Here is a 14,062-nt window from a genome sequence, read left to right as displayed (position 1 = left end):
TTGGAAAAAGATGAGACTGGATAGAATTGCATCCTAGATGAGATTTTAACAGATTTTATTCAAGCCTACTGAGCATTGTCTACATAATCTTCACTGAAATCCAATGAAAAAGCCTTTAATGGTAAAGATATCCTGGCAGCATGAATTTCCTCCAAGAATCCAAGCTGCATTTATTGTATATAACTCTCTGTCACATCCAAATATGTATGTTTACACAAAGCACTGCGTTGATATTCTGTAAAGTAAGATTACACTGATCTTCATAACATTTCTGGATTCCAATTGGCTTATAAGTGGGCCTTACCCCCCCTTTGGTCCTCAGGGCTTGGTGACTCTCAGTCTAATTACCAGAGATAATGGAAGGTGAAGTTAAATGGCGCTGATGGGGTCCAGCAGAAGGTTATTAGGTGTCCTCATTAGTGCCCGACTGAAGTGAAAGGAGGTTTAAGGTCTTATTCTGATCCTGATGGATAGTGTTCCTCTCAGTCTGTCTTTCGACGGTGTGATTTCACGGCGCAGACAGCCAGGCAGAGGCACAGATAGGGAGAAGCCTGAAGAGTGTGTGTGCATGATCAAATCTAATTTGGCACATGATGAGACATGGTTCTGCTTGAGCATCGGAGGAATATGTTCATTTTCTGTATTAGTTACAGTAGGAGTGTTTAATGCAGTAAGCATTCTTAATGCAGTAAGCATTCTTAATGCAGCGACAAATTCGACAATGCTTGTGATTACAAGACCATGATCGCAGTAGTTGCACTTTCATGACTTTGTATAAGGGTTAAGGAGGAGGAAAAACAGCAGGACAATCATCAAAGCAATGTATTTCTGTTTTATTGTATTACTCATAGTTGCTCAGACACGTGTATATACAAATACAGATAATTTTTTGTCAAAGTTTTTGTCGTCGTTTATATACTGTAAAAGAGCAGGTTGGAAACATTCCCCACTGATGGCAAAGTGGGAGCGGGGTTCAAAGGTGAAGGAACAAGGGGCAGCAGGTGGTGTGGTTGGGGGGGTTATACAAGCACAAGAAGAATGAGACAGGACATAAAATGAACAAGTGGCTCATCAGCAACAGGGGGAAGCTGAAAAGGCTTTGCCCAAACACACAGAACCTGGATCGATGATGGGCTTTACTCCGCTAACAATCCAGTTTCGGATTTGGCGGAAGGGGGTGCACTAATCCTTGAACTGTGCCCAGGACCGATGTCTACCGTAGTGACAAGTGATTTAGGGTTGTTAAAAAGGGAGAGAAAGTGAAGGGCCCTGTTGTAGTCTCTTCGACGCCAGCAGCTGTTCTGTGTAAAAGCACAATGGCAGAAAGCGTCTTGTACACAGACGGGGCTGCCAGGGCAGAGGCTGAAGGGCTAAGGCATGGGAAACACTCTTCGCTGCCAAAGAGGGTTGCCGCTTCCCATTCACTGCAGCAACAGCAAATGAGACACGCACACACACTCAAACTTATAGGTCTCACACATTTTTTTTTTCTTCACACGGAAAAAAACATCCACACTGATGTATACGCTCCTCTTTGGGAGAGCAGAAAGAGGATGAATAGTCAGAGGAGACAGATTGCAGCTACATGGGATGAATTCAGTGGATGGGTACAGAGAGAGTCATTCTTAGGAAAAAGAAAGCTAAAAGTTGCTTTTGAACTACAAAATGGCCGACCCCCACTGTAACTTTACAACAATGGTTTGTGTTATGTACATTTGTCATCTGTAACTACACTGTTTTAATGACATCACTCAAATGGGGGATGCAAAAACACACAACATGAAAGTGAATCCGAAAAATCTAATACATCTTTAAAGAAAAAGAAAATAACAGCAAAAGAAAACTTTTGTTTAAAAAACCTTTTTTTGTCTTTTTTTTTTTTTAACATGTCATCAAGTTCATGCGCATGCCACATAATGAAACTGGTGAGATCCTTCCGTTAAAAAGCCAACAGTCCACTCGTGGCTGATCTTTGAGCTGACCAACATGCTTTCGAAACACTGAAGGCAAAAAAGTACAAATAGGCTATCTGTTAAGTCCCAAGTATTTCTTTCAAAGGCAGGATCCGTATGTGAAGAGATGGTGAAGGTCGGTGACTGGTTTGAAACATGTAAGAGGTGAGCCTCTTGTTGGCTAATGTCCAGCCGTGTGTACACCGGTGCGTGTACAGTTCCCACAGTTTTCCCCTTCCTATTAGCTCAAAGTTTCATTAGGCATTGAGGATCAAAGCACACAATGCATTGTTTGAGGACAGTACACACTCCGCAAAACCCAGAGATAATACGGTATTCATTTTTTTTTAGAAAAGACATAAGAACCAAATTAATACTTTAATATCAAACACTATTTACATCAAGAAGTTCTCCTAATAATAATAGTCATAATCATCATCATCATAACAATAATAATAATTATACAGTTTTAACAATGATGTATCTCATTTTTTTCTTTTGTCCTCCAGAAAGGTACAAAACAGATACTAACCTAACACTACATGTTTTATGGTTGACTACCTCAGGATACACAGTATCCAGTATATAAGTTGATCCTCATTTCCCAGGTTAAGATGTGTACAGAACAAATCATGGTAATGATAGCAATAATGACAAATAGTATTGGTAATTATAAGAGAGTACAATTGAAGCTGGTTTGTAATAAAAGTCTAGTGTTAATCTGCTGACAAGTGTCCATTTTGAATCTTATGCAGTGCTTATTCCCTGTGGTGTTATCCTGAAAATTAGTACCTCATTAAATGGCCTCGTCTCCTATTACCCCTCATAGCTGAGCTGCTATTCTGCTTTAATAGCATTGTTACCGCAGCACAAAAAACAAATGACAAAAAGGCAAAGGCAGTCTTTCTAGAGAAGAAGAAATAAAAAACTGAAAAGAAAGCAGCCATAAAAAAACAAAGCAAAAACAAAACAGTGCATGCCTTTGAGACTGAATGGTGCTGGACTATATGTTTGTCATTGAATCAGGTGTTTCTCCAGTAGTGTTTTGTTAGGCACTCTAGTCACACAACCTTCGGCTACCTCCCGTGTCTTTCTATCTCTGTGTGTGCATCTCCCGCTTTAATTCTTTCTGTCTCCTTCACTCACCAATTCTCTCAAACTGCAAGGTCATTGGTGCTTTAAAACCCCCCACGGTGGAAATCTACACCCCCCTCCCGAGACCCCCCAAGCCTTCCACCATCTATTTTTAATACCAGAAATAACTCCGTTTGCCACAACATGGGGTCCACATGCCTGTCATTTTGAACCTCATTAAAGAGTCACTTAAACCAGTAACACGAGGAGCTGAAGGTGGACATGCAATTGCTCCTGTGCTCCTTTTCTTGCTCCATTTCTCTCTTTTCTGTCTCCGCTAACCAATTGGTGCCCTTTTTCTAATACAATCAGGGCTCTGAAAGCTAGTTGGTTTCTGCAAAGTTGAGTTTTTTTTATTTTTTCCTTGGAAGCAAACAAGCATGTCTCTCTGAGTAAACAAAAAAAAAAACAGACAAAAAAGATGCACATTAAAATCTTTCATTGTGCTAAATCACCATGTGCATCTGTGGGGGTTGAAGGAAGCTAAATATCCTTATTGCACAGTGAATTCCTTTGAATTTTAGTGCTAACATAAACCTGGCTAGACTAAATAGAGCGATGCATCGCCTTGAATTTAACGGATACTTTTTTTCTGTTTACACATTGCGTTTCCAGCTAATTGGAGCTATGCATCAGTCCTGTAAATGCTCTACAGACTGCTGCAATAAACTGAATGGGAGAAGGATCTACTGTATAAGTCAAAGCTGGGGTTATATTTAAGGAACAAATATGCATTAAAAAAGTATGGCACTGTGAACTGAAGTGTCTTTACAAACTTTTTCCTATTACTTCTGTTATTGTTCTCTTTTAAATGGATCTCAAACAGTACAAAAATCCCACATTTACAGTGTCAGCATTGTTCAAAACAATGTTTAATGACACCACTGGCAAAGTAAAATAGCTAATGGCTCCATTCTAGCTGTGAATATTTTTTTAAACAATCATTTTGACAATCAGCAGTGAGAGGAAAAAAAAAACATGCTTGGATGCTAATGTTTATGGGAGTGTTAATATTGACTAATACTCAACTGAAATGGAGAGAACAATCGCTTCCCAGCTAAGCAAACATTGCTTAAAATGACTGTGGCTGTTGCTGTGAAATTGTGTGATCAACTTGCAAAAGATATCGATCCTCGTCAGCAAACAGTCTGGTGAGCAAGTTTCAATTTAGTTGTTTTTTGATTCTTAAGAGATGTTTTATCGAGCGGACTGGCATGCTTGACACAAAGGAGTTAAATACTGGATCCATAGATTTTACCTTCACTCACTCATTGAACTTCTAAGTAGCTTATCCACTATATACAAATGCTTACAGTCAAGAGAAAATTGGGCGCTATCTTTAAACGGGGACAGTCTGAAGACCAGTGGGCTAAGGTGCATGCCATGTATGTGTTTCTCAGTGCTGTGCTTTCTATTCTGACCTCTACCTAAAACCATTACTCTTCATTTCCTACATTTTTATCTTTCATGGTTCAAAAATGTGCTCCTAACCACCCAGAAGAACTTGATCTAGTGAAAGGCTACTTGAGGGGTCTCAGGACATCTACTTACTTGTGTATGTATGTACAGTCATTTCTAAGGCCTAGAATCTTCACTTTCCTACTGAGTAATACTGCTACTGTGTACAGCTTTGTAAAAAAAAAAAACACAACTCTACCACTATTGACTGTTGCTGTAGAGACATTTTCGTATTTGACTCTGCGATGCTGTGTTCATGTGCTATATGTGTAAACGTGTGTGTTTGTGGGTAAACATCAGTGCTGCAAAATGACATAAACGCGATGTAAAGGGGTGTCAAAAGTCACGGGAAAATAAGAATCACTAAGTGTCAAAAAACGGGATTTGGCATCTTAGTTGAAGGTTTAGGAGGGGGAACTGGCTCTCCCACTTCTAACATCAACTTTTTTCACTCACAGACGGAGAAAGACCACTTAAATATTTTTTTTCTGAAAAAAATAGAGGGTTCCTTGAGAAGCCTGCTCTTATGCCCAATCAAGCAAACGCGATCCACCCAGATCCCACCCCCTACCCTGCAGCCTCGGGCAGATTCAGGCCACGCTAGGTGTAAATGACCTCCGGGACATTGGGAGGCGCTATAAAGTGAAGAGTGCTGCTAGGCAGACCAGCAATGAAGTCAGAAGTTGACTTGTTTTCTGCAGGTGAGGCGCGGCATTTGTTTCTCTTCGGGAAGGCTCAGCCGGTTCGTGGCTGGTATCATCTAAAGGATTAAAAAGAAGAAATAAAAGCAAAGTGAACTTATAGTACAGAATGCTTTCTTGCAACAGTGCATCACAGACAAAAGATGACATTATTAGTCGAAGTCAGTCTCAGATATTTGCATTGTGATCCATCAAGTGTAGCCTGACTGTATTTATGAAGAAACCTGTTTATGCATAGCTGAGAAGTTTCTGTTGGTGTGATAAAGTCTGAGTTGCCATATGAACTTCAGTTGCTATATAATGTTTCTACTGTCATCGTCAGAAACATTTTTGAATTCATCTCCCTCTTGAGCCGCCTCCTGTGTCTGTCTGGCAGTGGCATCAGTATCTGTGTGCAGCCATGTGCCTGCTGCACCTTGGGAAAGTAGCTGAACCATGCACAGCAGAGGACAGATAGAACAGAGGATCGGACGGTTACATAACTGTACAAATGTGTGTGTGTGTGTGTGTGTGTGTGTGTGTGTGTGTGTGTGTGTGTGTGTGTGTGTGTGTGTGCGCGTGTGGTGCGCATGGCAGGGAGTGGAGGGAAGGGGCAACAGCAGGTGATGGATGAATGTTTTAATTTTCCTCCTTTGGAGAAGATAAAGGTGGTGGTGGTGGTGGTGGGGGGGGGGGGACGGGCCAAAGGAAGCTTCCAAGATGAGAGGCAGCCATTAAAGATGCAAGCAGGATAAGGCAGCGGGCAAACAGGCACAGAGTCAGGCAGGAGGAGAGACAGGTGGGCATCAAACATGTCCTGGGATCTGGTCTTGCCGTGTCTGGATGTGTGTGTGTGTCCCATTTAGGTGACAGTTTATGATAATCTGTGATCTTCACAGCAAACTGATAATGCAATATTCTTCCAGTTTCTAAGCCTAATTGATCTCATTTTCAAAATTGCTGATGTCACTTTCACTCTATTTAAAAGTTGGCTGTATATACATTGACAGTAAGGCAGCCTTTGTGCTGTTTCAGACCTTGGGGTGAGCTGGAGCTGAGAATGAGACAACAGCATGTGGGAGATGTTTCATTCCAGTGACTGAGTTCGGCTTTTGTATGAAGACATAAAAAGGGTTATGCGCGCTGAGCACAGAAAATAATCAATCCCAGGTTACAGAGCCAAACAGCAACTCGATGAGGAATAAAGCCGATTATTAAAATTTGCCAGTTGTTGGTGTGTGAATGAACATCTATATAATAACATATCATTTTTAAAGATCTGATCATATTGTTTAAAAACTGTAAGTGATTGATAAATGTATAAGAACACAGTTATTTTAGTAAAGACAAATACAGTTGGAAATGACATGTTGAATGTGTTGAATAAGTGAAATGACTTGGTAACAGTGATAATCTGTGTTGTATGTGTGTGTATATTCACAGGCATATATAAATACACAGAGATATATATGTATCCACATGCAATATACAGAAAGCCAACAGTAAATGAACAGTAATTTGTATATAAGCAGCCACAGGAACATGACACCACTTCATTAATTTGGAGACGAATCGGTTTAAGAGGATCATCAGGCAGTGATGGGGAAGACAGATCAGCATCCAGAAAAGCAGCATAAAAAGTAGAAGAGAACAGAACAAGAGACACATGTACAGAAGAAGACCAAAAAAAGCAGGAAGCCATACTAACCTCGTGGTTCTAATGTATTGTCTACTTTGTCGTTTACATCAAAAACGCGGTCATGTACGCCTATAGTTTTCACACAGCTGTCTACAACAGAAAATAGGGAGAATGAGAAATCATTAGAGGCCAAATAGGTTAGTGACATTTGTAGCCCTCACCCCTCAGCCCCTTCAAATTAAACATCCCAAGCAACAAAGCTCATGGCAACATTCAGATGATTTCATTTGATGTGATTCTCTATCATCTTTTCTTTTTTGTATTCATGTTTTCTAGAAAACACTTCCTTAGCAGTCCTTTGATAAATGAAAGAGATATGTTGGACTGTGAGCAACAACAAAAAAAAGGTAAATCAGGGTAGTGAGGCAACCAGAAAAGTAGACATAAATTGTTTTGATTTTCAGCTCAAATGTGCACTTCAGCAAGCTCCGTTACAAAGCCTTGTGTTGCATGCAAACACTTACTTGATGGTCGAACGAAAACTTTGAGCTTCAGGCATGTTTTCCTCCCGTTCTCAGCAATGGTGGAGGCTGAAAAAAAATGCAAGAAACACAAGTGAAGATGGTTTAATTTAATACTACGTGCAGCATTGTATGTGCAGGAAACAATATGAGAATTCCAGTCAGCTTCTCCTTCATAGAAAGACTTGCGTGAATAGATTTTTAATAACGAATATGTTTTCTTCCCCGTTGGAACTGAGGTAATTTATTTTGAAAAAATAGCCCAAAACTTTCAGATAGTTAATGTTGACTCATAAGTGGATTTTGTAGGGTTAGTCATGGTTCTTGTGGAATTATAGCAATAAAGTATTTACAGATGTGCTAGGGAAATCTCTCCAGGGTAAGTGGAGTGCTTTGCTCACAGTTTAATTGTACTATTGTCGATTCTACAACTGCCAGTAGCTTAATAAGGATCAAGGAATTTGCATAAGTTTGACTTGTTTGAAAACACTTAAAAACTGGTAAATGGAACATTGCACGACCACTTTATGTGTGTACATTTATGTGTTTTCCTCTATGAAAAAACCTCAACACTCTTGAACGGATGCAGAGTTCACACACAGAGGATATATGTGCTGCATGTGTGGATGGTTTGCGGTTGCTGTCAGGAAATGGATCCCTTCCTGTCAAGCCCATGGGGTGTGAATCTCTGAGCATTAGCTACCATAGTGGTTGTATCACAACCCCTAAAAATAACTCATGGTGACTGTGTGCGTGTGTGTGTGGTTGACCACTAATGGTGTTGCGGTGAGGCACCAGGTGCTGTCTCCTGTAGACAAGGATAGGGGTCAAACACATGTCAGTTGGAGCATGGTGGCTGAGCGCTGCCTTGCGTTAACCGTGGCAGGAGAACATACAGTAGTTTGAAAATATATATCGCCGCCTTGGGTCAGGGCCTCAAATCAAATGGAGAAAAGTGTCGGCTTTTCTCACTTTTGAGATACATTAATGCTATTTGCTAGTTTTCATTTCAACTCTCCCCCCTCCAGCACCAGAGAGACCATACTGTCCACTAAGCTGTCCTTTGGGCATTATTTTATGCTTTCTGTGGATCAGTCTGATGCAATGAAGTCGGGCATTTCCAACGGCTGCCATTTTATTTGCTGTCAACTCTTCTCTGGTGAACCTTTACCGAACCCCCTTCCCTGCCTTCCCCTCTCTCCCAGCTGTATCAGTCTCTCTTCTCATCTGTCAGCGCACCCATATCCATTCTTCAAAGCTCAACTGACTAGCCTTCATCATATTTACACCAGATACGCCAATGACTGTGCACACACCTGCTCCTAAAATGCAGATATTCATATGTCTTTGTCACTATACATCCTCTGAAACAACAGTTTTCTTCGAAATTCTCTGTCTTCTCCCCATCTGTAGAATAGTTTACATGCCTAAATATGTCTGCAACTTCATGTTGGAAAAAGGTGCCAGCTGTCTGTGTAGCCATGGAATGTTTTCATTAAGAGACATATTGACTAATAACTAAGGGGTGGGGAAGAGATGGAAATCTATTCCCTTCTTGCCCTTTGCATACTCCCTACTCCTCATTTACCCTGAGATCCAGATGTCAGTTTCTTATCAAATACATCCTGCATATTCCTCGGCTTTCTGTGCAGCTCATCAAACTCTCGATGTCCCTCTCGCCTCTTGACCTCACTGTCAAGATTTTAATTTTGTCACTTCATCAGCTGTTATCTGGTTCTTCATCATGTGTCACTGTGCAGGAGAGAGGTGACTTGAGATCAGATGCTATTTTCACAGCTCAGTTCATATTCAGCAGATGCAGAAAGGGAGGAAAGTTGAGGGAAGAGAGAGAGAGAGAGAGACAGACAGACAGAGAGACAGAGAGAGACAGACAGAGGGGACGTTATTATTTTGGTGTGGAGGCAGCCGATGACACGCTAATGAACCTCGGCCACCGTTGCTCACCCACTCAGTCACATATACACACCAGTACCCACACAATTCATGTCACTCTTCTTATTGCTTCATTTCATTTTGCCCCCATTTACAATGTGTGCACATACATGGCCAAACACATACACACACACACACACACACACACACACACACACACACACACACACACACACACACACACACACACACACACACACACACACACACACACACACACACACACACACACACACATACACACACACACACACACACACACACACACACACACACACACACACACACACACACACACAATCTCCAGATGTTTTATCTTCATCACTATTGCGGGCTGAACTGAGTCACAGCCATCGACAGCAGCCACTTAGCAAAGGCAGCTGATCATGAGAGAAGTATGGCCCTGGTGAAAATGGCAAAGAGCATGTGGGAGTCACTGTTAGGCTGGCAGTTTGTGAAGCTGTTGTGTTGTTTATAGATTTGGCCCTAACATGTTATCTGCCTCCTACACAGGAGAAAATCATGAAAATAAGTAATCAAAGTAACCTTTACTGATTCTGTTTAGTTGCTGTATTTTTATTTTTTATTTTCTAATGTGTTTTCTTGAGCAGTCTGCAGCAGGGATAATGTTAAAACCCTTCCTATTAGTACAGCAAATGGCAGTTGACAGTCATATTTTATATCATGTTCTAATGTAAGAAATGGGAACTGAATTGGTGCGTCTAAGCCGAGATGCAGCCACCGTGTTGATATGCTGCAGAGGACTGTATGTTTCTGTACATTCTTATCTCCAAAGCGAAGATTAAGCTTTGGCCCCACATTCTTTCATGGTAGCAGCTCTTCGTACTCTCCGTTTGATGAGGATTCCTCCACCCACAGCCAAACTGTCCACACCAGCGCCTGTTTATTTTGGATTAACAAGCTGCCGAGGTCCGGCTTATTGTGCTTGTAGGCCGTAACATCAACGCCTGCTATTCTGGTTCCCATCAGGCCCACAACCTCAACCATCAATCCATCCAGCCTGAGCAAGTGGCTGCTTTGAAGGACAGAGGCTCTGAAAAGATGTCCCGAGACGGGGTGGGTAGCTGAGGTCGGGTTACTCCTCTATGCCATGTCCCCTGGCTGGTAATGGCCGGTTCCCTCGGTACACTGCATTATGCATCAGCATTAAGGCAAATGGAATGAAGCAGAATCCAATTACGGAAGAATAAACAGGTGGGCTCAGCGCAGCTTAGGCACGGCATTGTTTCAATCACATCCCAAGCCAAGCTTTTATTGCAACTGTAATGTTATCTGGAAAACACATTTCCTTTGTCTTTCAATGGAAGATTCATTCCAGACACGAGGCCATACTGTAACACAAAATGCTGTGATAGGAAGCCAAGATCAAAGCACCAGTATCGGGCAAGTTCCTCGGGAAGTGTAGCAAATTATTTTCAACAATTTATTCCTTTAAAATGTAATAGTATTACCAAACGTATTACTTGATATCAAAAGTAATTAGTTCCATTATTCATTGTATGACTATTGGCCTACAGCATGTACACGTCATCATAACATTACTGTCTCTTTATCTTATCTTTAAAAATGAAGTTGTTCTGGCAAAGCAATAATGTGGAGTTACTTGGACTGATAACTGTACTTTGTTTACTGAGGTCCTGTCCAACACTGATAAATACGGTAAAGAGAGTTTTTTCTTCAGTTTTTTTTTCTTAAGAGTAAATCTAGTTTGCACATCTGCCACTGTCTATACAACTACAAGGCTTAATGCAGTATGGCACATCAGCAATCAGTTTCGCTCAAATGGCTTAAAATCATTTGTAGAGTGAAATTTTTCAGTTCCTACTTTTGACAGTCTGCTAAAGAGTCCTCTCTCTGTGGTGTCCATCTGCGACATCAATATGTAACCCACTGTGCTACTATCCACCAATGTGTTACAGTGACACTATCCCGTCAGCATTTTCTATAACAGTATTTTACTGCAAAGTATTACTTCAGTTTCAAAAGTCAAGTCTTATGTAGACTTGTTTGGCATCATGTAACATTAATAGCTTCATGTTAGGATGCCTCCAGTCTGCGTCAGGTCCCCAGCTGGTTTTAATAATGGTACTTTAATCCGCAGAGCCCGGCTTATTTGTTGGATGTTGCACGGGATGGGTTAAACTGAATACCCTGCAATGTTGTGTCCAACACTGAGCATTCCTAGTTAGATAATTCTGCCAGCTCACTGACAAACGGCCCGCTGGCCTTTCATTCACTAGGATTACCCATGTGGATTACACCGTACAAACCAAGTTAGAATTTAGGTCCAGCAGTCTGCGTTTACATAAAATGGTGTCCAAGAGACACAACACACAGAGACAGACATTCACACACTTTCCAGAAACTTCATGCCATCTTCCACACACGTTTCCATTTACACAGTTTGCTGCCACAAGGCATTTTTTTTTCTCTTCCATCTGCAGAAATCACGGCTGGGATGCATTAAATTTCTGTCAAAAGAGGACAATGTTTAACCAAACACAGAAGAAAACCTTGAATTTCAGAGACTCAAGTAGAGTTTAAAGAGAGAATATTTAGTTGATTCCTGTGATCAACTACTCAAATGTCCAGGACAATATTCCCAATGTAGACAACGGTGCATACATACTGTAGGAAATGCACTAGCAATAAAATGTATGTATGTGCCGGCAAACACAAAAAGACTAATGTCCTCCAGAAAGTTTAATTTCCCACTTTTAACAACTTTACTTTTTACATAAAAGAGAAAAATATATAGATACATAACAGCAGACAGAGAATGTTTGTGTGTTTGCTGCCTACACAAAATGTGTGCGTGTGTATAAGATGGAAGAGACTATCGACTGAAGAGGCCCATTAACCAGATGCTACTACAGCGAACACACAATAGGAGGGAATGAGGGAGCTGGGAGGAGCAGTAAAAGAGGAGGACTTGGATTCAGGCATCAAGCTCTCCCCCCTGGTCATAGCTGGCCTTTTGCTCTTTCCTTGTATCTTTCGATCTCTGACAAAAGTGAGCCAAAGTCATTCCTTATGTCACTTGCACTGAGGTGACAAGGTTGCAAGCAATGAGGGAAAGACTGAGAGAAAGTACAAGTTGAGAAGGGGAAGTCGGTTCTGCATTGTACTAGTTTCCTCACACTATCAATGCAGTGGGTACAATTATTTCCCCTCCAGTCTTATGTCAGAGTACATCCTGCATCGTAATTTCACGAAAGACCACATAATGACTCTCTAACAAATTACTGTGTCTTATTGAAAATGAAAAGCGAGTGATTAACAGTCAGAAACCCTTCAATTTCATCAACTTATTCATGTCTAGATGCTCAAATTACAATAAACTTGATGATTTATTAATCTACAAGGGGGGAGTTTGGCTTTTTAAAGCAGCCACATATAAATCACTTTACATAATAATGTTTCATTAGCACAGTTAGTGCATCACATAGAATCATAATATTATTGTTATGGTCTAAGTATCCGCCCACTGAATAAATGAAAAAAAAATGTGTGTGAATATGTGTGTGGGAGCAAATGTGTGTATTGTAGCAGTGGAACAGTGAAAAAGAGCAAATAAATGAACAATAACCCTTAAACATCATGACTAATTAAGTGGGTTAATTATATAATGTGCTGCACAAAAGTTTCAGGAGCTTTGAATGTTTGTATTTTTATTCACCATTAACTTCAGCAAGAAGTCCTGAAGCATATGACATGGTAAGTCAGTGTGGAACCAAATGAAGACATGAAAGTGAGACTCTCTAAACTGAACTACAGCATCCTCATTGTGCTTTTAGTAAAACTTCTGCACAGCATCGTATGTTAATGCTTTAATGGCGAAAGATAAAACATCATTGTGCTTCTGATAGCGAATCATAATCAGCTCCTGAGGACGACTGTTAGTTGCATGAATCATAAAAAGCTGAAAAGGAGCCTTGTGCCCTTTGAATCACAGCCCTTGCCTGCCCTTCATTTACTCTGATCTCTTGGCTTTTCACAGCCTCTCTGTTTTTTGGCAGGCAAAGTGATGACTAGTCTATTGGCAGTCAAACTCAGATAACTTGATTAGAGACTATTCTCCCTCTCGCCTTGCTTTCTCTGGGCTGTCAACAAGTGTGCCATGACTTGGCGCGCGGTCTATTATTAACCAAGTCTGGCCAGTGGGCTAGCTTGCTGGTTGACTGTTTTCAATTTATTCTTAAAAAAGGGGCCTGTTGGAATTCTAATAAGGTTGTCATGTCCAGACTTAACAGTTTATTTGTGAGTTATTAGAACGTCTCAGAAGCCGGCATACTGAAATGATTGATTTGTTACCCTGTTCTTATGTGTGTTTGATGTGCATGCATGGATGGGCGACAAACATAAGAAAATTCCATCCTAATAGGGTTCCATGAACAGCCAGAATAACTTAAATTGGTAAAGGTTCTACAAGTCTTTTGAGCACTACTTTGAGGGCCGAACAAAGTGCTCCAAAAGTCATTCCTTCATTTGGTTTATGATGAAGAATGATATGAACCATTTTGTTCCAAAATCTCTGTGTCCATTTGGTTTGATTTGTTCTGAATGTTAAGATCACTGCATATGGTCAGTTTCATTTTCAGCAGAACCCCATGTGCCCTGTGTGGATGAATCTGCATTTGTTATGTTTTCTCACTCAAAACCAAGCATTTATTTGAAAACCACCCTGTGCATGTTATGTGTGTC

At 40.8% G+C, this 14,062-nt stretch overlaps 1 protein-coding gene across 1 annotated transcript in view; it reads right to left on the bottom strand.

Annotated features, from left to right (window-relative positions):
• Positions 1 to 812: 812 nt before the first annotated feature.
• Positions 813 to 14,062, bottom strand: part of efna5b (ephrin-A5b) — a 93,840-nt gene continuing 80,590 nt past the window's right edge. The window contains exons 3-5 of the mRNA XM_022200621.2: positions 7,388 to 7,453; positions 6,933 to 7,013; positions 813 to 5,304 (exon numbers count right to left, since the gene is read on the bottom strand). Of these exons, the coding sequence (XP_022056313.1) occupies positions 5,180 to 5,304; positions 6,933 to 7,013; positions 7,388 to 7,453 (272 nt within the window). The 3' untranslated portion in view covers positions 813 to 5,179. The remainder of the gene's footprint in view (positions 5,305 to 6,932; positions 7,014 to 7,387; positions 7,454 to 14,062) is intronic.

Source organism: Acanthochromis polyacanthus, chromosome 7, assembly GCF_021347895.1.
Source record: "Acanthochromis polyacanthus isolate Apoly-LR-REF ecotype Palm Island chromosome 7, KAUST_Apoly_ChrSc, whole genome shotgun sequence".
Classification (NCBI taxonomy): domain Eukaryota; kingdom Metazoa; phylum Chordata; class Actinopteri; family Pomacentridae; genus Acanthochromis; species Acanthochromis polyacanthus.
The sequence above is the reverse complement of the archived record's forward strand: the minus strand, read 5'-3'. Positions and strand labels throughout refer to the sequence as shown.